General features: G+C 46.4%; 1 protein-coding gene across 4 annotated transcripts in view; it reads left to right on the top strand.

Annotated features, from left to right (window-relative positions):
- blmh (bleomycin hydrolase) overlaps positions 1 to 21,760 on the top strand; it is a 173,679-nt gene that overhangs the window by 20,233 nt on the left and 131,686 nt on the right. For 2 of the 4 annotated variants that reach the window (XM_070543799.1, XM_070543802.1), the window contains exons 1-2: positions 4,018 to 4,137; positions 8,622 to 8,819. In XM_070543799.1, coding sequence (XP_070399900.1) covers positions 4,089 to 4,137; positions 8,622 to 8,819 — 247 coding nt within the window. In that variant the 5' untranslated portion in view covers positions 4,018 to 4,088. Of the gene's footprint in view, positions 1 to 4,017; positions 4,138 to 8,621; positions 8,820 to 21,760 lie in introns of those variants that run through there. The other 2 variants (XM_070543801.1, XM_070543800.1) reach the window with 1 other exon arrangement.

Consider the following 21,760-nt stretch of genomic DNA (forward strand, 5'->3'; position numbering starts at 1 on the left):
GTCTGTGGGTTTTTGTATTAATGCACCTGTAGCGCTTCCCTGAGGGAAGCAGTCCGAACATGTCGAAGCCAGGGTGGGAGCTGTCCTTGATGATGTTTGGTGCCCTACTGAGGCAGCGGGAGGAATAAATGTCCATCATGGAGGGGAGAGGACAGCCGATGATCTTCTGTGCTATCTTGACCACACTCTGAAGCCTCACTCTATCCGCCTTGGTGCAGCTGCCGTACCATAACGTGATGCAGTAGGTTAGCAGGCTCTCAATGGACGAGCGGTAGAAGGTTAGCAGCAGGTCGGTGTTCAGTTTGTACTTCCTGAGGACTCTCAGGAAGTGCAGCCGCTGTTGGGCCTTCTTGATGACCGCTGAGATGTTTTCCGCCCAGGAGATGTCAGCAGAGATGAGGACACCAAGGAACCGGAAGGTGTGGGCCCTCTCCACACACTCCCCGTTGATGTAGAGGGGGGCCAAGTCGGTGCTGTGTCTCCTGAAGTCGACAATAAGCTCTTTGGTTTTCTTGGTGTTCAGGGACAGGTTGTTTTCTGAACACCATGCTGCCAACTTCAGGACTTCCTCTCTGTACTCTGCCTCGTCTCCCTTCGAAATGAGTCCGACCACCGTGGTGTCCTCAGCAAACTTGATGATGAGAGTGTTATTGTGGGTCGGACTGCAGTCGTGGGTGTACAGAGAATACAGGAGGGGGCTCAGCACACAGCCCTGTGGGGAGCCGGTGCTCAGTGTGCGAGTGGAGGAGAGATGAGGGCCGAGTCTCACAGTCTGGGGCCGGTTTGTGAGGAAATCCTTTATCCAGGCACATGTGAGAGGAGGGAGGCCAAGAGTGACCAGTTTGTTGATGAGGATGTCCGGGATGATTGTATTAAAGGCTGAGCTGTAGTCCACAAAGAGCATTCGGACGTAGCTCTGCCGCTGCTCTAGGTTACTCAGCACAGCGTGGAGGGCTGTGGCAATGGCGTCTTCTGTTGATCTATTTGCACGGTATGCAAACTGGTGGGGGTCGAATTCTGGGGGGAGGTGGTCCTTTATGTGCTGAAGGAGTAGTCTCTCAAAGCATTTCATGATTACCGGTGTGAGGGCCACAGGGCGGTAATCAGCTGGAGATGGGAGACTTCTTCGGTACTGGGATGATTGTGGCTGATTTTAGACAGGACGGGATGGCTGCCTGTTCCAGTGAGAGGTTGAAGAGTCTGGTGAAGATGAGGCTGAGCTGGTGTGCGCATGCTCTTAGTACTTTACCAGGTACTCCGTCTGGACCGGCTGCCTTCCTGGGGTTCACTGCTAGGAGCACACGTCTGACATCGTGCTCCGTTACAGTGAGTGGAGCGGTGTAAGAACCAGGTGAGGATAAGGATGGTAAGCAGGGCTGAAGCAGATGAGTGTTGCTGCTGTGGTGTTTCAAAGCGGGCAAAGAAGCTGTTTATTTCCTCTGCCAGCTGCACACTCAGGTTTTCTGTTCTCGCAGTGCTGCTTCTGTGGTTGGTGATGTCTTGCATTCCCTGCCATACCTCTCGTGTGTTGTTGCTGGACAGGTGGGACTCGATATTCCTTTTGTGATCTGACTTGGCTTTTTTAATCCCCCTTTTCAGGTCAGCTCGAGCAGCCCTGTACAGAGCTCTGTCACCTGACCTGAAGGCGGCATCACGGGCTTTGAGGAGTGAGCGGACCTCGATGGTCATCCAGGGTTTTTGATTTGGAAAAACCCGAATGATTTTGTCCACCGTCACATTTGCAGTACAGAACTTGATGTAATCCACTACTGATCCTGTGAAACTTTCTAGGTCCTGGTGTTCAAATATGTCCCAGTCTGTCTCTGTGAAGCAGTCTTGTAATTTGTGGAGAGCATTTTCTGGCCAGGTTGTAACAGTCCTTGTGGTGGGCCTGGCACTGCGCCTGAGGGGGGTGTTGGCTGGGGAGAGCAGGAGAGAGAGATGGTCGGACTGACCGAGGTGGGGGAGGGGTATGGCTCTATATGCATGCTTGATGTTGGAGTAAACATGATCTAGAGTGTTTTCTCCTTTGGTGGGACATTTGACATGCTGATAAAACTTTGGGAGTACAGTCTTTATATTGGGCTTGTTAAAATCACCTGCAATAATGTGAACCCCATCTGGGTGGGCCTGCTGCTGTTCGTTAATGGTGTCCAGCAGGATAGAGAGCGCCGTGTTTACGTTTGCATCGGGTGGAATGTACACAGCCGTGATGATCACTACTGTTAGCTCTCTCGGTAGAAAGAGAAGAGGCAGCTGGAGAGACTGAACAGGAACAAAGCTGCAGGTCCAGATGGTGTCAGCCCTAGGATACTGAAGGCCTCTGCAGAGCAGCTCTGTGGGATTCTGCAGCATCTCTTCAACCTCAGCCTGGCCCAGGAGAAGGTTCCAGTCCTGTGGAAGACATCCTGCCTTGTTCCAGTTCCAAAGACAACTTGCCCATCAGTCAGTGACTACTGCAGACCAGTTGCCCTGACATCCCACATCATGTAGGTCCTGGAGAGATTCCTTTTGGTCCACCTGAATAAGCAAACTAGAACATATCAGGGCCCACTGCAGTTTGCTTATCATCATGGAGTTGGAGTTGAAGATGCCATCATCCAGCTGCTTCAACCAATCCATTGTCATCTGGACAAAGCAGGCAGCACTGTGAGGGTCATGTTCTTTGATTTCTCCAGTGCATTTAACACAATCCAGCCTGATGTTCTTTGCCAGAAACTCCAGAAGTCACAGGTGGGGGCCTCAACTATCACCTGGATTAAAGACTACCTGATAAACAGACCACAGTTTGTGGGGCTGAAGAACTGCACATCAAACCAGGTGATCAGTAACATTGGAGCACCACAGGGGACTGTACTCTCACCATTCCTTTTCACCCTGTACACCTCAGACTTCCAGTACAAGTCAGAGACCTGTCATCTACAGAAATACTCGGACGACTCTGCAGTTGTCGGGTGTATCAGAGATGGACAGGAAGCTGAGTACAGAGAGCTGGTGGAGCGCTTTGTGGCATGGCGTGGAAACAATCATCTGACCTTGAATGTGAACAAAACAAAGGAGATGATTTTAGACTTCAGAGGAAACAGGGTGGAGTCAAACACTGTTTCCATCATGGGAGAAGAAGTGGAGGTGGTTGAGGAATACAAATACCTTGGAGTTCACCTGGACAACAGACTGGACTGGAGAAAGAACAGCAAAGCCGTTTACAAGAAGGGACACCGCAGACTGCACTTCTTGAGGACGCTTAGGTCGTTCAATTTCTGTAGCAAGATGCTGCAGATCTTCTACAAGTCTGTTGTTGAGAGTGTAATCTCTTCAGCCATCGTCTGCTGGGGTAGTAGCATCAGAAGCAGGGAGCTGAAAAGGCTCAACAGCCTAATAAAAAAGGCTGGTTCTGTTCTGGGGACGACTGTGGAACCGCTGGAGGAGATAATGCAAAGAAGGATTCTCCAGAGAATCAAGAACATGATGGACAACCCTGAGCATTCTCTTCACAAGACTGTCCGACAACGGAAGAGTGTCTTCAGTCAGAGGCTTCTTCAGTTTGGCTGCAACACTGACCGCTACTGGAGATCCTTCCTGCCAACAGCCATTGTAACATACAACAACTCTTTGATGACTTGATTATTATTATTATTCTGAGCTACTACAGCAGTCTATTTCCCTCTGGGATTAATAAAGTATTTTTGAATTGAATTATATTGAATTAAGTTCTGTCTGGACAGATGGAAATTCTCCATCAGTCATCAGTGAAACTTGAAAAAAACTTTTTCCACCAGTCATCAGCTTTGTTCTGGACCCAGGTGGACGGTGAGTAGTTGACCAACAAGTCTCAACGTCATCTGAAACACAAACAGAACGAGAGTTAAAATCTAATCTGAGATGATCACTTATTGATGATCTGATAAAGGAAATTAATAGAATAACATTAAAATGTAAAACCATACAAATGCATACAACCAGCGTGTTTAACTTACACGTTGTCTCGTTTTTCTGCGGCGCTGTTTTCCTTCCTTCCTCCATAACGGAGCACCTCTCCCGCTGGATTCTTCATCTCCAGACTCTCTCTGCGTGCTCTAGCAGCCTCGATGTGTACCTGGGATTTAGTCTCGCATCAGAAGTATTCTCGTAAAGCAGGTAATGAGCGTTGCCACCTCCTGAGTCCCGTTAGCTTAGCTGTGAGCTCAGCTTTGTGGTGTTGTTATTCCGGCACTTAACACGTCACACTGTTGCAGGCGGTTTCGTCATGCCTGCCGCCAAAAGGTTCTTGAGCGTTGTGAGAACGCAATGTGAAAAGGTACCTACAGGAAGGGTAGTTCTAGGAACTAAATTCTAAGAGGATGGCTCTAAGAACTTAGTTCCTAGAACTATGCAGTCCAAATGTGCCTATAGTCTGACTGTGACCCATAGCCAGAGGGCGGGATCTACGGTTGTTTTTCAAACTCTCTCCGGCTGCTGTTTGATAACAACATGACATACTCACTACTACAGATGTCAGTCAATGAGGCAGTCTGCCAAACTCTGTCAAAGAAGACACAAATACACCCTTTTTCTAATTAAACATAAGTACCTCTGTCTACTCTTGACACAAAGAAAAGCCCAAGTTTAAATAGTTCAAAGCCATTTCAAACAAGCCGTTACAAGGTCAGGTTATTTATAAAGCACGTATAAAACAATATGGCAGCTGACCTAAGTGCTGCACAAAGCATTCAATATGCATAAAAGAAGAGCACACAGAATACAGAAAGGAGATAAAATGCAAACTGTAAAACAGTCAAATACTTAAAAAAGCAGTGATGATGAATTAAGAGATTAAACATGAATGAAAAAAATTAAAATAACTTAATTCCAGATGTCTAACAAAGAAATCAGACGAAGATGGAGCTAATCTACCAACTTGGCTTTGCTCAGTCGCAGTAATATCCCGCCCAGCAAACGGATAGAGCAGTGTGATTGAAAAGCCACCAGACTGGTTTGAGCGTGGCGAGACCAACATGCAGTGTCTACTGTCTGTCTGGATTTCTAAACTTACTTCTGCAGTTTTCAGAACCCTGTTTTGTGCAAAAATAAGCTTTATAATTGAGGCCTCTTGTCCTTTAGCGGGCCACTAAACCCACTATCAGAAGGTGATTGTCTTTATTACTGGCCATCTATTGTTCCCAGTACAGTGCTGGGTTTCCATCAGAGTGCTTGTTTTCCCCTTTTTTATGTTGATTAAGTTGAGTTCACTTTTCTTCTCTGACTGTGTTTTGGGCAGTTTAAAGCCGGGCGTACACTGTGCGACTTTTTCACTCGCAGCGTTCAGCTTCAGCTCAAACTGTACGACTTCCTCGCAGAGCAGATCTCACGAGTCATGCGCTCACACTGTACGACCCAGTTCTCGCATGCGACCTGACTGCTCACACTGTACGTCTGGTAGCAACACGTCGGCCCTAAAAATATGCTAAAAATAGCAGTTTTTACTCAACACATCAGACTTTTTTTGCCTTGTCTTGCCTGTTGTCCTTCAGGAGTGCTGCAGGAGGACACAGGGATTTATGGGGGTTGGACGAGGAAAACGAAATAAAGAAAGTAAATCTGTGTTTTGTGATCAGCTTAATTTGACATGAACACGACAAACACGCTTTCTTGACAATCTTTGTGAGTAAAAAAACGTGTAGAAACAAAAACGAACAGCGTGTGCAGGGGTGGACATTAACTTCAAAACCGCCCGGCTCTGAATATTTACCGGCCCTGCCAAGAATCTACCGGCCCCGCTGGTCAGCTGCCAAAACGAGTTAAAATAACAAATGAACCGTTTTAAATGTAATAAACCTTTATTGTGTACACATTCACAAACATAATAACGTATTCAAGTTTGAATTTGTTTGTTCCGTCAACAACACACGATTTTGTCGTTGCATACTTCTGGCATACAACGCAGTACATCACCAACTCCGCTTTGCTGTACTCGAGCCATTGACTGTGTTCGAGATGAGCCAGTTCTGCGCAGATTAGACCAGCGGTGATCGGCGAGCAGCGCATGCCGGTTAGCTTTGTGTCCGAATTGACGCCATGCATACGTAGGCAACAATAACCTCGTGAGATCAAGGCGGCCGCAGATTTTAGAGCAAGGCGCTGCAGTTGCTCTCCACCGGCTGCAAAACCTAGAGGATGACAGGAAACGCCTGGCTCTGACCTGATCTAAGATCTGATTGGTTCATATTTTGATCCAAACATCCGGTGGTAGAACATGAAATGTTAGTTGGTCACATGTATTCAGGGGTGGACCGTTAAAGCGCCCGAGCGCCAATGGCGCTAAATTTTCTCGTCGGGCGGTAAATACTTGACGACTTACCGCCCGGGTGGCGCCCAAGCCTTATTTGTCATTTACACACTGGCTTTCACCTACATCATGGCCCCGCCCTGTAGGAAGCCGCCGTTTTCGTTTCGCGCGCGTGAACCTGCGCGCCTCTAGCCACGTTCTGCACTTGTACGATTCGTGCACGTACTGCACATTCTATTTATAGTCACGTGAACTATAAGTTCACTATTAAAGACGAAGTGGAACCACGCTAGAAACACACAAGCACGCAGGAAGATCGCGCCACCACAGGGATGGGATTTCTTGATGAAATCTCCGGCAAAACGCTTTAAAACTGGTGAGGAGAAGCGAGACCGTTCGAAACGGTATGAAGCAGAGAAGCGTGTGCGTAGGTGGAATGATTCTTGGCGGTTTAAAGAAGAAGGGAGGCGCAGAGAATGGCCGTGTTCGAGTTGAGCAGCGCATCGCCTGGAAAACAGGCGAGAGAAGACGGAAGCAGCGGGGGGAGTGGCTGAAAGCCGGCGTTTCGCCGGGGACACACCGGCCGCGGAAGCGCCCGAAGCGCCGAGAAGCGAATTGCTCACGAAATTCGGCCGCTGCTCGCCGCTCCTCAGTTCAGATCAGACGCGCCCCATTTGAGGCGCGCCTCGGCTCAGCTGTAGTTTTTCTTTTAACTACTTGTCCTCCATTTCCTCAGCTCTTTTCCTCTACGTGTGTGTGTGTGTGTGAGAGAGAGAGAGAGAGAGAGAGAGAGAGAGAGAGAGAGAGAGAGAGAGAGAGAGAGAGAGAGAGAGAGAGAGAGAGAGAGAGAGAGAGAGAGAGAGAGAGAGAGAGAGAGAGAGAGAGAGAGAGAGAGAGAGAGAGAGAGAGAGAGAGAGAGAGAGAGAGAGAGAGAGAGAGAGAGAGAGAGAGAGAGAGAGAGAGAGAGAGAGAGAGAGAGAGAGAGAGAGAGACTATGCTGTGAACCAGTTGAATCTCTTGGATTTTCCTGCATGTGTAGCTCGGGGGTGACGATGGCTGAAGATATCGCGTCAGCGTTCACATTTGTTTAATTTTCAATTTTAATTCTGGTGCCTGTTAGCAGCTGAAACATCCTCACGTGCTTGTGGATATCATATATTGTATATGAAGACCTGACTGTAATAATTAAAGGTTATCAGCTGTAGGTTTAGTGTGCTCATAGGAAACGTGACAAAAGAAAACAAAACACATTTCTCTTTATGGCCTATATGTGATTTATAGAATACATGTGAACAACTAACATTTCATGTTCTACCACCGAATGTTTGGATCAAAATATGAACCAATCAGATCTTAGATCAGGTGAGAGCCAGGCGTTTCCCATCATCATCTAGGTTTTGCAGCCGAGGGAGAGCAACTGCAGCGCCTTGCTCCAAAATCTGCGGCCGCTTTGATCTCACAAGTTTATCGTTGTCTACATATGCATGACGTCAGAGCAAGTCGGCATCAATTCGGACACGAATCTAACCGGCATGCACTGCTCGCCGATCACCGCTGGTCTAGTCTGCGCAGAACTGGCTCATCTCGAACACAGCCGATGGCTCGAATACAGCAAAGCGGAGTTGGTGATGTACTGCGTTGTATGCCGGAAGTATGCGACGACAAAATCGTGTTTTGTTGAGGGAACAAACAAATTCAAACTTGAATACGTTATTATGTTTGTGAATGTGTACAAAATAAAGGTTTATTACATTTAAAACAGTTCTGTTATTATTTTGACTCGTTTTGGCAGCTGACCAGTGGGGCCGGTAGATTCTTGGTGGGGCCGGTAAATATTCAGAGTTACCGGCCCGGCTGGCCGGTTGGTTTTGAAGTTAATGTCCACCCCTGGTATTCTGTAAATCATGTAACGTTGATGATGACAACTATATAGGCCATAAAGAGAAATGTGTTTTGTTTTCTTTTGTCACGTTTCCTATGAGCACACTAAACCTATGCTGATAACCTTTACTTATTATATCACGAGTGGAAAATCGGCTCAAAAAAGTGAAAAAGTCGCACAGTGTACGCCCGGCTTAAGAAGGTAAGGAGGTGAATGCTCATGTCTATTGATCTGGATATTTGCTGGCGGTCCTGTGATGCTGGTGTGAGCACATCAGTGCTCATAAATCACTTCCCAAATGGCAAGTGTTTTAGTCCAGCATGCACTGAGTCATGAGTGAACGTTGGAAACTCCTACACCAATGCATACCTGTCTGACTGCTTCTGACCTCATTTTTTCTCAGTTTCCTTTTGTAACTGGCTCTTTGTAATCTCTCTCCCCCCACCCCCCCCCACCCCCACCCCCACGCATCAGGTCTAAGTCAAGAGAAGGTAGCCACCTTTGTGAAGCGCCTGCAGGCTGAACCGCGTTATCTACTGGCCCAGAATGTGTCGACCTGTATCGACCCACTGGAGGTTTGTCTGCACCGACAGACTGTCCAGGACACGGTGCACATCTTTCAACACTCTATCCCCACTGAGGGCAAGCCCATCACCAACCAGAAGAACTCAGGTATGCTATACATACAGCCTTTGAGTCAGTGTACACAACAGACAGTAAGTGGATCTTAATTACTTGTCATTGATCTTGAATACTGTGCGCTATTTCTGGGCAGTGGGTTAGGGACTTTGTTTATTGAAAACATTTTAGAAAAATAAGTGGCTTTAGCAGAAACTTGAAAATGTTAATGGCTGTTACTGATAGAGCTGCTCAGTTGTGGTCAAATAAAAACATCACATTTATTTTGGTCTGTAAGGGAAACATGAAATGTACAGTTTCTGTTCAGCAGAAAACAGCAGTAATGCTGTGGTTTGTGTTCCAGATGCAGGGTTTCACCCAGTGCTTTGTAGGACCACCGGGGTTTTCTTGGCCCCCTTGCCAGGCTAAGCATCACTTATTTATATTAAATATTTTTTAATGCATCAAATTAACATTTAAAATGTTATAACCTGCAAGACTGACTTTAACTACATCTGGTGATACAGCTGAGAGTGTAATAGCAACATCTTACGATTTGTACATCAACAGGGTTAGAGGTCAGGTGTAGGAGAGAGTTAGCTTGGCCAGCCATGCCAATGCTTCCATATGGGAAAGGTCAGTAAGAAAATATTTGGTGTTTCTAAGCATCTTTGAATTTGGTCACTTCCAAGCAGCATTTTAGTTGATTTATACGCACATAGTTGATGCACACCTGACATGAACTCACACTGGCTAAATAAACAAAGTAAAAAAAAAAACAACACATATTAGTCCTTTTAGTTTAAACAGTTTACAAATAAAGGGTTGAAAACATCATACTGGCTTGTGTAGCTAACAAAAGAAGGAAAAACGTATTTAAAGCTGCACAAAACTGCATCACAGCCCAGGACTCTAACCCCTACACCAGGGGTTCTTAACCTTTTTAATCTCAAGGCCCAACATTTCTGGGACAGATTTACCCAGGGTCCATCAAACTATACTGTATTTATTATTGAATATTTCACATATATAGTTTCACAGTAGAAATCAGTCACATGAAATAATATGCTCATCACAAAGCAGTTTATTTTTGTCATGCATTTGTAAACCTGCTCATTGGAACTGTCAAGAACTCAAGACTCAAGTAAAACGTATCAACAAAATAATCACACTAAACTATTTAAATATAATTCTCAATAAAGCAAATTGTAAATCTTATGAAAAATTGTGTTAGCCAAAAAATACTTTTATTAAAAGTGAATTGTTTTCAATTAAATCCACATTAAGTACAATAGAAAGTATTGCCTTTACCTTTGTGGCAAGTGAACAGCAGCATTTGAACATGAACAGCTATATTTTTATTTCTAAAAGCTCTTTTAGAAGACACTTGAGCCTGCATCTTTGACATAATCAGATCTAACTTGGGTTATATTGGTGAAAGACTTATTCTCATGGTAGCCTCCAGAGTTGCTCTTAGTTTGTTTCTGGCGTTGGTCTTAAGCCGGGCGGACACTGTATGACTTTTTCACTCGTAGGGTTCAGTTTCAGCTCAAACTGTACGACTTCCTCGCAGAGCAAATCTCATGATTGGGGACTGTACGACCTAGTTCTCGGATACGATTTGACCATTCACACTGTATGTCTGGTAACAACATAGACCTAAAATATGCTAAAAATAGCAGTTTTTAGACAACATGCCAGGCTTTTTTTGTTTTGTTATTGATGTCTGTTGTCCTTTGGGAGTGCTGTAGGAGGACACACAGGGATTTATGGGGGTTGGGAGGAAGACGAAAGAAACAAAGTAAATCAATATTTTATCAGTTTAATTTGACAAACACACTTTCTTGACAATCCTTGTCATTGTGTGTGGAAAAAAAGAAGGTATAAATAAAAATGATCATCGTGTGTTAATAGGGAAATAGCTGGCGAGCCATGTTGATGCATATTTGCACATGCACTGTTCTGGTATGTTTTTGGGTCGCAGCTGCTTGCAGCGCCGATTCAACAGTGCAATACCCTCACGAGTACGGATTGGTACCTTTCACATTTGAATTGATTCGGTACCAATTCCCGAGACCTAGGAATTGATACAAGTACTTAACGGGGGGGGGGGGGGGGGGGGGGGATCCACAAAAAGAAACAATGATGAACAAGAAACTGCTTCTAGACCTGCAGAAAGAGAGAAGAAATAAACAAACAAAAAAAAATGGGACACAACAATACAACAAGATCAAGCTATCACTGCGTCAACTTGATAAGAAATATATAATCAACATTGTTTAACTGAACAATCACACAATAATGAATCACAGGGCATTAAGTGTCCACCATAGCCTTAAGACCTGTGTTGAACGTGCCCAAGCCCATACTTATGAGAGCACCATGTGAGCATCTGTGTGTGTACACATGCTTGTTTATGTAAGGTTTCTCTATAGGAGCGTCCAATAGAGAGTATGAGGGGCTACAGATCTGCCCCCTAAGTTGTGCAGGAGACGGAGGGAGCTCCAAGTCCCAGCGATCCAGACGCTGCCCCAGAGCACAGGAACTCCAGGGAGATTGTGACCATAAAAGCCCCTGCTCCTCTCGGGAGGCGCAGAGGATTGCCCCGGGGGGCCACAACCAGCAGCCGGCAGAGTCCAGGGAGATATCGGCAGCAAGCCCACAGGCCCGCCCGCAGCCTCCCATTCCCTAGCCGGCCGAGCCCGGGACCCAATGACCCGGGACCCAGGGGCGACCACCCCCGCCGGGGACCCAGCAGAGCCCAGGGACCCAGACCCCACCAGGCAGCCACCGGGATTGGTCAGGCAGATGCAAAAATCTTAAAACTCCCTGACCCGGGAGCCACGGCCCAGGCAGACCAAGGCACCGCACTCCACACCAGGTGTGGCAGGGAGAGGGGAGATGAAGATCTACATCATCACAAGAAGTCCCAGGACAAGGGAGGAGTCAAAGGCCCCACCTGTCATGTACAGTCATACACAAACACAGTCACACACTCCCTCCCTCATGCTCACACATACACATACAACCAAAGACTTACAAAAATGCACGCCGGATACCCACTCATACTCCCCATACACACCCTATTCACTCTGGTCCCGGTACTGCTGCACATGGGGTACAACCATTGCCGGTTCCAAGACTTTGACCCTTTCTGCTGGGGTGCTGATGAGCAGGCTCCCCCGCCCAACGCTGAGCACAGCAATCCACCACCCCAGACCCCAACCGGACGGCCGGATACCAACAGGTACCGAAACAAGACACCGTTTCATGTCACGTGAATTGGTCCTTGGTCGATACCACGGGATTCGGTCGGAGCCTTTAAAAAGTACTGAATAGTATACCCAGACGTCACAGAGGGCTCAGTACCCACTGGTTGGTGAATAGTGAGAATATTATCAATTACATTAAAAAGCATCTGAGGCCTGTGACGCGCCAGGAGTATCACGTTTGAGAAATACACTCTCCTAGCATCTCTCACAGCCTTCTGATAGTCACAAAGGCAGTCTCTTAACATTTGAAAAGAGCTCAGTAACTTATCCTTCTTCCACATCTTTTCTTCTAGTCGACGTTTCTGCCTTAATAAACATGTATAGTTGTTCAGCCATGGCTCTGATCTGGTCCTGGGCAGCCTAGGCTTCAGTAGAGTGACGGAATCCAAGACACTGCTGCAGGTAGCCAGGAGCTTAGTGCATTCACTTCCAATAAGGTGGAACTAGGAGGTGTAGGAACTTCATCAAAGGCAGTAGACAAACGAGCAGCAGTTGACGGGTTAATAAATCTAACTTGCTGAGGGTGCACAGAGACTCACACAGTCACATCAGACATATCAGACAGAAAAAAGGTAAACAACACAGGCATGTGGTCTGAGAACATGGCATCACAAGTCACTAAGTCGGATACCAACACACTACATGTTAAAACCAGGTCAAGAGTGTGTCCATGTTCCTGGGTCAGTGCCCAAACATGCTGCACCAAATTAAAAGAGACCACAATTCTTAGGAATTCATTCACCATTGGTTTGTCAGGGCAACAAGTATGAATGTTAAAATCACCTAAAATAAGCACCCTATCAGACTCTGGTAGCACTTGTACCAATGTCCAGCAAACTCTTCCAGAAAGTCCTTGTTGTACCCGGGTGGACGGTACACCACCATGCACAGCACGGGGTCATTAGACCAAGTTCATACAGATGACCTTCCCAAGTACTGAGACATAGGGAAGGGTGAAGTCGACGTCCAGGTCTCCGAAATACAGAGAACTTCCAAACCGTTGTCCATAAAGAAGTCCCTGATGATAAAAGTCTTGTTCAATAGAGACCTCGCGTTAGCCAATCCAAACTTAATGGCCAGTCTTGGCGCTGCGGCGGGCCAACCCGACGCTCGACAAAAGAGCGGCAAATTGGCGGCATTATTCCCATGTGGCCGAGGAGAGGAGGAATAAATATAGCGATGGTGATCCAAGCAACTGAAGCCAGCAACAGGAACCAGCCAGGAGCAAAGGGTGCCATCTTGGATGGGTAAGCACCTAAAAGCTGATAAAGTATATTTTATTTCAATATTTTTTCATTTTTCACTTTCCCCCTGAGGCATAGCCACGTTATTGTGGTCTGTGTTTACATGCCTCAGTGAGCCTAGGAGCTGCACCAGCAGAAGCTCAGCCTTCAGGTGGGACACCACAGTAGGACAGGTCAGGGGTCAGAATATAGAATAATATTACATTTTATTCATAAAGCACTTCTCTAGACACTCAGCGATACTGTAAATGTCATGCTTGAAGGCAGTTTCTTAACTCACGACATGAAAAATCACCACCAGGAGTCAGAAGGTAAGTAAAAATGGTATATTTGTATGGTGAGGTAAGAAGCTGCTTCCGAGGGACAGGGAATGGATCTGTTGGGTTCTGGGAGAGGAAGAGGTCAGAGTCTGGGACAAATGTGGGAAGATGATGAGGAAGGCAAAGGGCTTACGGTTTTCTGGTTGATCCAGATTCTTCATGGAGACCGAGGAGCTGCAGGTGGGCAGTTGAGTGGCTGAGAGCAGGCGGTCAGGGGCAAAGGGCGAGGCTGGAATGTTGGTGATGGTTCTGGTGGTATTGCAGAGAGCGAGTTCCCGAATGATGAATGGAACCTGGAAGGATCAGGAGGACAGAGCGAGTTAATATCCAGAAGGGTAGGAACGGACAGGCAAACAGATACTGGTTATCTTTCAGGAAATCAATCAATCAATCAATCAATGCTTTATTTATAAAGCGCCTTCCGCAACCCTGTCAGGAAGCCCAAGGCGCTGAACATGGTACAGAAAGTTAAATATAGTGAATAAATCAGAAAATAAAAGCAATTCAAAATACAGATTACAAATTACAAAAAAAGGTGAAACATTCTAGTACAGGACAAATGTGTAAAACAAGGGATAGAGTGAACCATTGAAAACTATGAAATAAAATCAACATAAAAGAGGGCCAAATTCAAACATGTTCAGGGAACGCCAAGCGGAGGAGGTGGGTTTTTAGGCGACTCTTGAAGACTGGCAGAGATGGGGACAGCCTAACCTAGGGTGGCAACTGGTTCCAGAGTGACGGTGCTAGGACAGAGAAAGCCCGGTCCCTGTGAGTACGACACCTAGAACGAGGGACAGCGAGCAGGCCTTGGTCGGAGGAGCGCGTGATGGGGAATGTCTGTTCAGGAGCATGGCTAGATAGGGGGGTGCACAACCCTGGAAGAAATTAAAAACAAAGACAAGGAGTTTGAAGTGTGAACGATAGCAAACCGGAAGCCAGTGCAGGGAGGCCAAAACCGGACTGATGTGGTCCCGTTTCCTGGTCCCAGTCAGGAGCCTGGCTGCGCACAACCTGTAGGCGACGCAGTGATGACTGACACAAACCTGCATATAGAGAGTTGCAGTAATCAAGCCTAGAAATTACAAATGCAAGCAGTACCCGCTCCAGGTGGGCTCTTGACAGCATAGGCTTGATTTTAGCAAGGCGTCTCAGGTGAAAGAAACTGGACTGGATTACAGAGTTGATGTGTGCATCAAATTTAAGTCCAGCATCAATTTTCACCCCCCAAACTGGTCACAACTGGTTTTGAGTAGGGAGAAAGAGGGCCAAGATCAACATGACGATCCACATTCCTGCTGTTGGGGTGAAAAACAATGAGCTCTGTCTTTCCCTCATTCAGATGCAGAACGCTGGCCATTAGCCAAGACTTCACCTCGTTAATGCAGGACACAAAGGACCGGATAGAGTGACCTTTCTCCTGACACAATGGAGAGTAAATCTGGCAATCGTCAGCATAGAGATGGAATGATAGGCCATGTTTACGAAAGATTGACCCCAGAAGAAGCAGATAAATGGCTAACAAAAGAGGACCAAGGATTGATCCCTGCGGGACCTCCCAGCGGAGCCACTCCCAAGAAGAAAAAACATCACCCAGTTTAACGCAGTTTATCTCCTGTTGTGGAGATACGATCTAAACCAATCCAGAGCAGACCCTTTGATCCCAACCCATCGTTCCAAGCGATTCAGTAGAATCGCGTGGTCAACTGTGTCAAAGGCTGCCGTCAGGTCTAACAACAGAAGCACCACAGATGTACCCTGATCTAGTGATAGATAGATGTCATTTAGGACCCTCAGTAGAGCCGACTGTGCTATGTCCAGACCTGAACCCTGATTGGAAAACCTCAAACAGATCAGAGTCCGCTAAATGTGAGACCAGCTGCTGATAAACGACTTTCTCAAGCAGTTTTGATGTAAAAGGCAGGGTAGAGATGGGCCTGTAATTTTCTATCACAGAGACATCAGCACCAGGTTTCTTCAGGGCCAGCCGAATAACTGCTGCTTTCTAAGCAGCTGGGACCACACCTGTGCTGAGGCTCCCATTGATAATCTGACCAAGTGATGGGCCAAGACACGGAAAGGCAGCCTTCGAGAGGCGAGGCGGCAAAACGTTAAGTGGAGTGCCTTGCAACAAGCTTATTCAGCTCAGAAAAAGAAACGATATTGAGGGAGCTCAGGGTGGGTGGTGATGCAGGAACTGGAACAGGGTCAACAGAGTTGCCAGAAATAGCTGCTCTAATGCCTGATACTTTATGAACAAAGAATTTGTGAAAAACTTCAGAGTTTCCAGCAGCTGTAGGAGACATGAAGCTAGGCTCCTGATACACCAGAAGAGAGTTTAGTGTTTTGTAACAACACGTTCTCACTCCCAGCGCGTCAAAAACAAACGCTTGGTCAGCCACCCTCCACGTCAGACCCCTGACGCCAAAAGTGCCCTTTTTCGTTACTTATGTGCGAAAAGGGGTTTTTCCCTTATTTGACTGCAGATCCCAATGCAGTGTAAAACTGAAGCGATGGGATGTCCGCTACCGTTGCATCCCAATGCAGCGTTACACTGGCACCAAACAAGCTCATTGTACCTCACCTTAACCTTATCCTCTTATTTAACCTTATCTTCTTATTTAACCTTCCCCTCCCCCCTATCCTAACCTTAACAATCTTGCCAGCGAACACGTTGGTGATGTGTCGATCGCTCTAAAAGCCGGCTCTACGAAGTGAACGGCGGGAGCCGCCTCGTGATTGGTCGAGTTTGGACCGAGCCAACGCGAGGGGGAGGTTTCAACTACCAAGGTGGAGGTTAAAAGTAGAGGGTATGTGTAACCTCCCCCTCGCCAGATGGTATGTTCTAACGTTCCCCTTGGGCGGCAAATACGAAAATTCACAGTCAGACTCTGACTGTCAGAGTCAGAATGCATGGGAAACAAACACTTGATCGCAGTGAGAGTAACGTTTTAGGTAGCAAGAGGGTTAAGGTTAGGATGAGGGAGAGGGGAAGGTTATAAATAGCGAAACGTTAAGGTTTAGGTGCGGTTAAACGAGGTGGTTCGGTGCCGCATCTGTTAAATGAGCTGGTTCGGTGCCGCATTTAAGGTTTAGGTGCGGTTAAACGAGCTGGTTCGGTGCTGCATCGGTGAAATGAGGGTTAAGGTTAGGATGAGGGAGAGGGGAAGGTTATAAAAAGTGAAACGTTAAGGTTTAGGTGCGGTTAAACGAGCTGGTTCGGTGCCGCATCAGCGGATATCTAATCACGTCAGTTTTACGCTGCATTGGGATCTGCAGTTACAAAAGGGGAAAACCCCTTTTCGCACATAAGTAATGAAAATGGGCACTTTTGGCGTCTGGGGTCTGACGTGGAGGGTGGCTGACCAAGCGTTTGTTTCCGACGCTTAGGGTGTGAGAATGTGTTGTTTGTAAAGCATCCTGGGATTCTTGGAGTTAGTTTCAATGATGTCTGCAAAATACGCCGTTCTGGCAACCCTCACAGCATCCTGATAAGCAACCAGAGATGCTCTGAACAACTCACGCGAGACCTGTAGGCCATCCTTTTTCCACTTTCTCTCAGAGGATCTACACGCCCGCCTACAAGCCCATGTGACATCAGAGAGCCAAGGCTTCCTCCTAGGCCTAGACTTGCAAAGCTTGAGGGGCAACCACGTCCAGGACCTGATTACAAAGTAAATCAAAATGTTGTGAATAGTGATCAATGTTAGATGGATCTGGGTTAAAGGTCTCTAACCTTACAGACATGCAGTCCACAAATTTTGAAACAGTTTCTGCATCCAGGGCTCTGAACCTAGTAGCTGGAGCTTCACACACAGGGACAGGACATGGCAACGTAACATCACAGAGTATTGGAGAGTGGTCAGAGAACACAGGAGGCAAAGTCACAAGGTTCATGACAGGGAGACCAAAAGAGAGAACCAGGTCCAGGGTGTGACCCCTGGCATGAGTTGGGGACGATACCCATTGAGTTAAACTGAATGAGTCCAGCAAATTCAGAAAACCTTTAGCAAGCACATTGTCAGGACAGCAGATATGGATGTTAAAATCACCAAAAAATAGGACATAGTCATATTTTAGGATGCAGTCTGCCACAAGATCACAGAAATCATTAAGGAAGTTAGAGTCAGTCTTTGGAGGGCAATAAATCAGCACAACAAGCAGGCAGGGGGAGATGGACAGTTCAAATAGGCACAGTTCAAAAGAAGAAAATGACATGGTGGGTGTAAGCTGTTTACAAGGAAAGCTGGATTTTAAGACAGTAACCAGCCCACCACCTCTGCACCGCGATCTGGGGATATTAAAACAGGAGCAGCCAGGTGGTACCAGCTCCAGCAGGGCGCTTGAGTCACCAAACGGGATCCAAGACTCACAGATGCACAGAAAACTCGAGTCATGCTGAATAAAAAAAATCACGAAGAATAAAAGTTTGTTCAGCACAGACCTGGCATTGACCAGACCAAACTCGGGCTGCGGCACCGGGATCGCGCATGGGCAGTCTCCTTTAACTCTGTGCCCGTAACCGAGCGCAGATTCTCCCAGCAAACCCCACTCTGGCGAGGTCCTCGAGCCGATTGGCCGTGGCGTGGTGCCAGCTCACCCTCAGAGCTGGCCAGGTTCACTAGGCAGGGCGCAGAGTAATCCGTAAGACATCTCTGAACCACCGGGTCAGAAGCTGGGCCGAATCGGACCAGCCGCTTCTTCAGGGATCCAGGAAGTCCAGCCCGACATCTCACACGCCGGCTACCTCTCTTTCCTAGTCTTCTCCGATGCTTCCTTCTAGAGCTGGGGCAGACAGAGGGCCGACACACCACGGCTTGGGGGAAGAGAGCACACGGGCAGTCCAAACAGCAACGCCATCCGTGAGGTTCCCAGCGCACAGCACCCGCTACGTCAACAGGAGGACGAAGCCTCAGCAGCACAGCTCGATCATATGTCACCAGAGAATCCACACCATTCAAAAAAAGCATCATAGACAACAAAAATACATAAAAGCCAATAAAATGCCAATAAAAGGGGCAGAAAGAGGAGAGAGAGGGAGGGGGCAGAGAGGTAGGAGGTGGCCGGGTTATGGAGGACTTAGGATGTGATGTACTGAGGAAGAGGAAGCCAGTGGAGGTCATTGCCAAGAGAGTTCATCAGTGTTGTCTTGGCAACCGTTTATATTCCACCTTCAGCAATTGCTGAAAGTGCATGTGATGCCATCAGTTCCGTTGTCGCCAAGCTACAAACCCAGCACCCCAATGCATTTGTGGCTATATCTGGTGATTTTAATCATGCCTCGCTCTCTGTCACACTTCCAACATTTCAACAATTTGTCAGCTGTTCCACCCGAGAAAACAAGACATTGGATTTGTGTTATGCAAATGTAAAGAGTGCATACATGTCCAAAACAAGACCTCCTCTGGGACAATCAGATCACAATCTTGTTTTTCTCTGCTCAGAATACAAACCACTTGTTCAGAGGCAACCTGTGACAAGAAGAACGGTGAGAAAATGGTCACAGGATGCTGAAGAAGCCCTGCAGGGTTGTTTTGAGACCACAGATTGGAGGACTCGCTGCCAAGGATATGAAGAGGACATCAATGCCATGACAGAATGTGTCACTGGCTATATAAACTTCTGTGTGGACAACATCATACCATCCAGAACAGTGAGATGCTTCGCTAATAGCAAACCCTGGATCACCAGTGAACTGAAGAATCTGCTAAATGAGAAAAAAGAGCCTTTAAGGAGGGAGATGGGAAATAATTGAGGAGTATACAGAAGCAACTGAAGATCAAGATCAGTGACAGCAAGGAGGCATACAGGAAGAAGCTGGAGAACAAACTACAGAGGAACAATATCAGAGATGTCTGGTCAGGGATGAAGAAGATCACAGGCTTCAAGCAGAGGAAGGATTGCACAGATGGCAGCCTGGACACAGCCAATGAACTGAACAAGTTCTTCAATAGGTTCAGTTCAGGAACAAACCCAGCATCCTCCTCGCCTGTCCCCAGCCAATCAGACATCCCATCCTCCTCTGATCCAACATTTTCCTGTCACATGCCAGCTCTTTTGTCCTCTAACACAGACATGGACTCTTCTGGTTCTATAAATCTGTCTTCAACCAAGTCAGGAGATGCTGCTGCCCCATTTACCTCCCCCTACACCGTTCACCTGATTTGGATGTAAATACCCTCAAATAAAAGCTGACAGTCTGCAGTTAAAGCACATCTTGTTTTTTGCATTTGATATCCATTGTGGTGGTGTATAGAGCCAAAAATGTTAGCATTGTGTCGATGTCCCAATATTTATGGACCTGACTGTACATGTTTAAAATTTTTTTACAATAAAAAAAATCTTTGTTTGAATCTGATAGTTTGTTAAAATTATCCTCAATTTCCAGTTAATTTCCATTAATTTGGCTATTTCTTGTTTCTAAATGTAAATATTTCCAAAATTTCTTAGCTTAGCCTCCCATGGAAATATACCAAACCCTAGATGCCATGTAGGAGTGTTTTACTTCACTTTTACCTTCACAAAGTGGTTGGAAGAAAAATACAAACACCTTAAGAAACCAGATTAAGAAAGCCCTGCAAGAGACTGACACCATGGCACCTATTACTGATATCAGGAGTACAAGGGTGCGAACAGAGGCCTAAATGGGGGTGATGTGCCACTACCTGGAAAACTGGAAAATTTTGTCTCATTGCCTTACCATTGGAGGAAAGGCACACAGCTGCAAACATTGCAGATTGGATTGAGGAGGTAATTGCCAAATTCAGCATTCCTCCAGAGAAAATCAAGGCTGTTGTACATGACAATGTTGCTAATGTTGTAGCAGCAACTAATATTTGGCATACAAAGCATGGATGGGAGCCAGTGACATGCGGGACACACCCTCAACTTGGTTGTGCAAAACTCTTTAAAAAAACAACAGGCCATCTCCAGGTGTGTGGGTGCAGTAAGAACTCTTGAACATTTTAAGAAGAGTGAATTGGCAAGCACAAAGTTAAAGTTCAAGCAGAGGCACATGGGGACCAAAGAAAACATGCTATTGCAAGATGTCTGCACATGCTGGAACAGCACCTATGCCATGTTGTCAAGGCTGCAAGAACAAAGATGGCCAGTGACTGCTATGTTGTCTGGCCCAGACAACATTACCTGGATCTCAAACCTGACCAGTGGAGCCTGATTGAGGAGCTCAACCAGGTCCTTAAGTCCTTCCACTCTGCCACAGTTTTTAATGAGTGGAGAGCAATATTTCACACTGTCTGCACTTCCACATGTTGTTGACAAAATTAAGAAGTCACTGCAGAGTCACCACCTATGGTGACATTCCAGACTTGTGCAAAAGAAAAGGTCACAACAAGATGGAAAGACTTGAGTGAGCTCAAATCTGAATCTCCAAACACCACATTGCTTGCTGCTTCTCTGGATCCTATGTTTCAAAAACTCAAGTTCTTGCCTGCTGACCAAGTAGTTGGGAGTCAAAAACGCATTGCAAACCATGGCACTTACTGTCAAGCAGCAAGTGAGGCCTACTGGAAGTGGAAATGAAGCATCCAGCACAGCAGAGGGTGCTCAGTCTACAGCACAAAAAGACAAAATGACCACATCATTCCTTGACTCAAAGTCCACTAGCAGGGATAAAGAGCAGGATAAAGAACAGCTGTCAAATGAAGCTATACAGAATGAGGTAAGTATAAATAATGCTTTCTTTTGTTCCATTTTAATTTGGTAACAATTTCCTATAAGGCAGTTCAAATGTTCTACTAGAACAGAAAATCAATGTTTTGTAATGTTGAATAAGCCAAACACATTTTTAGATTTTTTTTGTTCTTTTTTCCCCGTCATAGTTCCTTGCATATATCAGAGAAAAGTCCCCCGCCGCACCCCTCCCCTTCCTCTTCTTCATACACACACGGTGCACCCACGTGAACCCTCTCAGTCAGCAGGAGCGCATGCAGCTGCAGGGGGCGCCAACTTGCTGTTTCCAATCCAGACTCTGTGATATGACAGATAGAATATAAACCTCGGAGCGGTGCAGATTTCTTTCTTTTTTATTTTTTTACTCAGCGCATCCCTTTTGTGTCCTGAAAAAATGCCGCCCCGGGCAACTGCCCTGTCTGCCCGTGCCTAAAACTGCTACTGATTTCACCATAAAAATTAAATAA

The sequence above is a fragment of the Nothobranchius furzeri genome, chromosome 13 (assembly GCF_043380555.1).
Source record: "Nothobranchius furzeri strain GRZ-AD chromosome 13, NfurGRZ-RIMD1, whole genome shotgun sequence".
Taxonomy (NCBI): domain Eukaryota; kingdom Metazoa; phylum Chordata; class Actinopteri; order Cyprinodontiformes; family Nothobranchiidae; genus Nothobranchius; species Nothobranchius furzeri.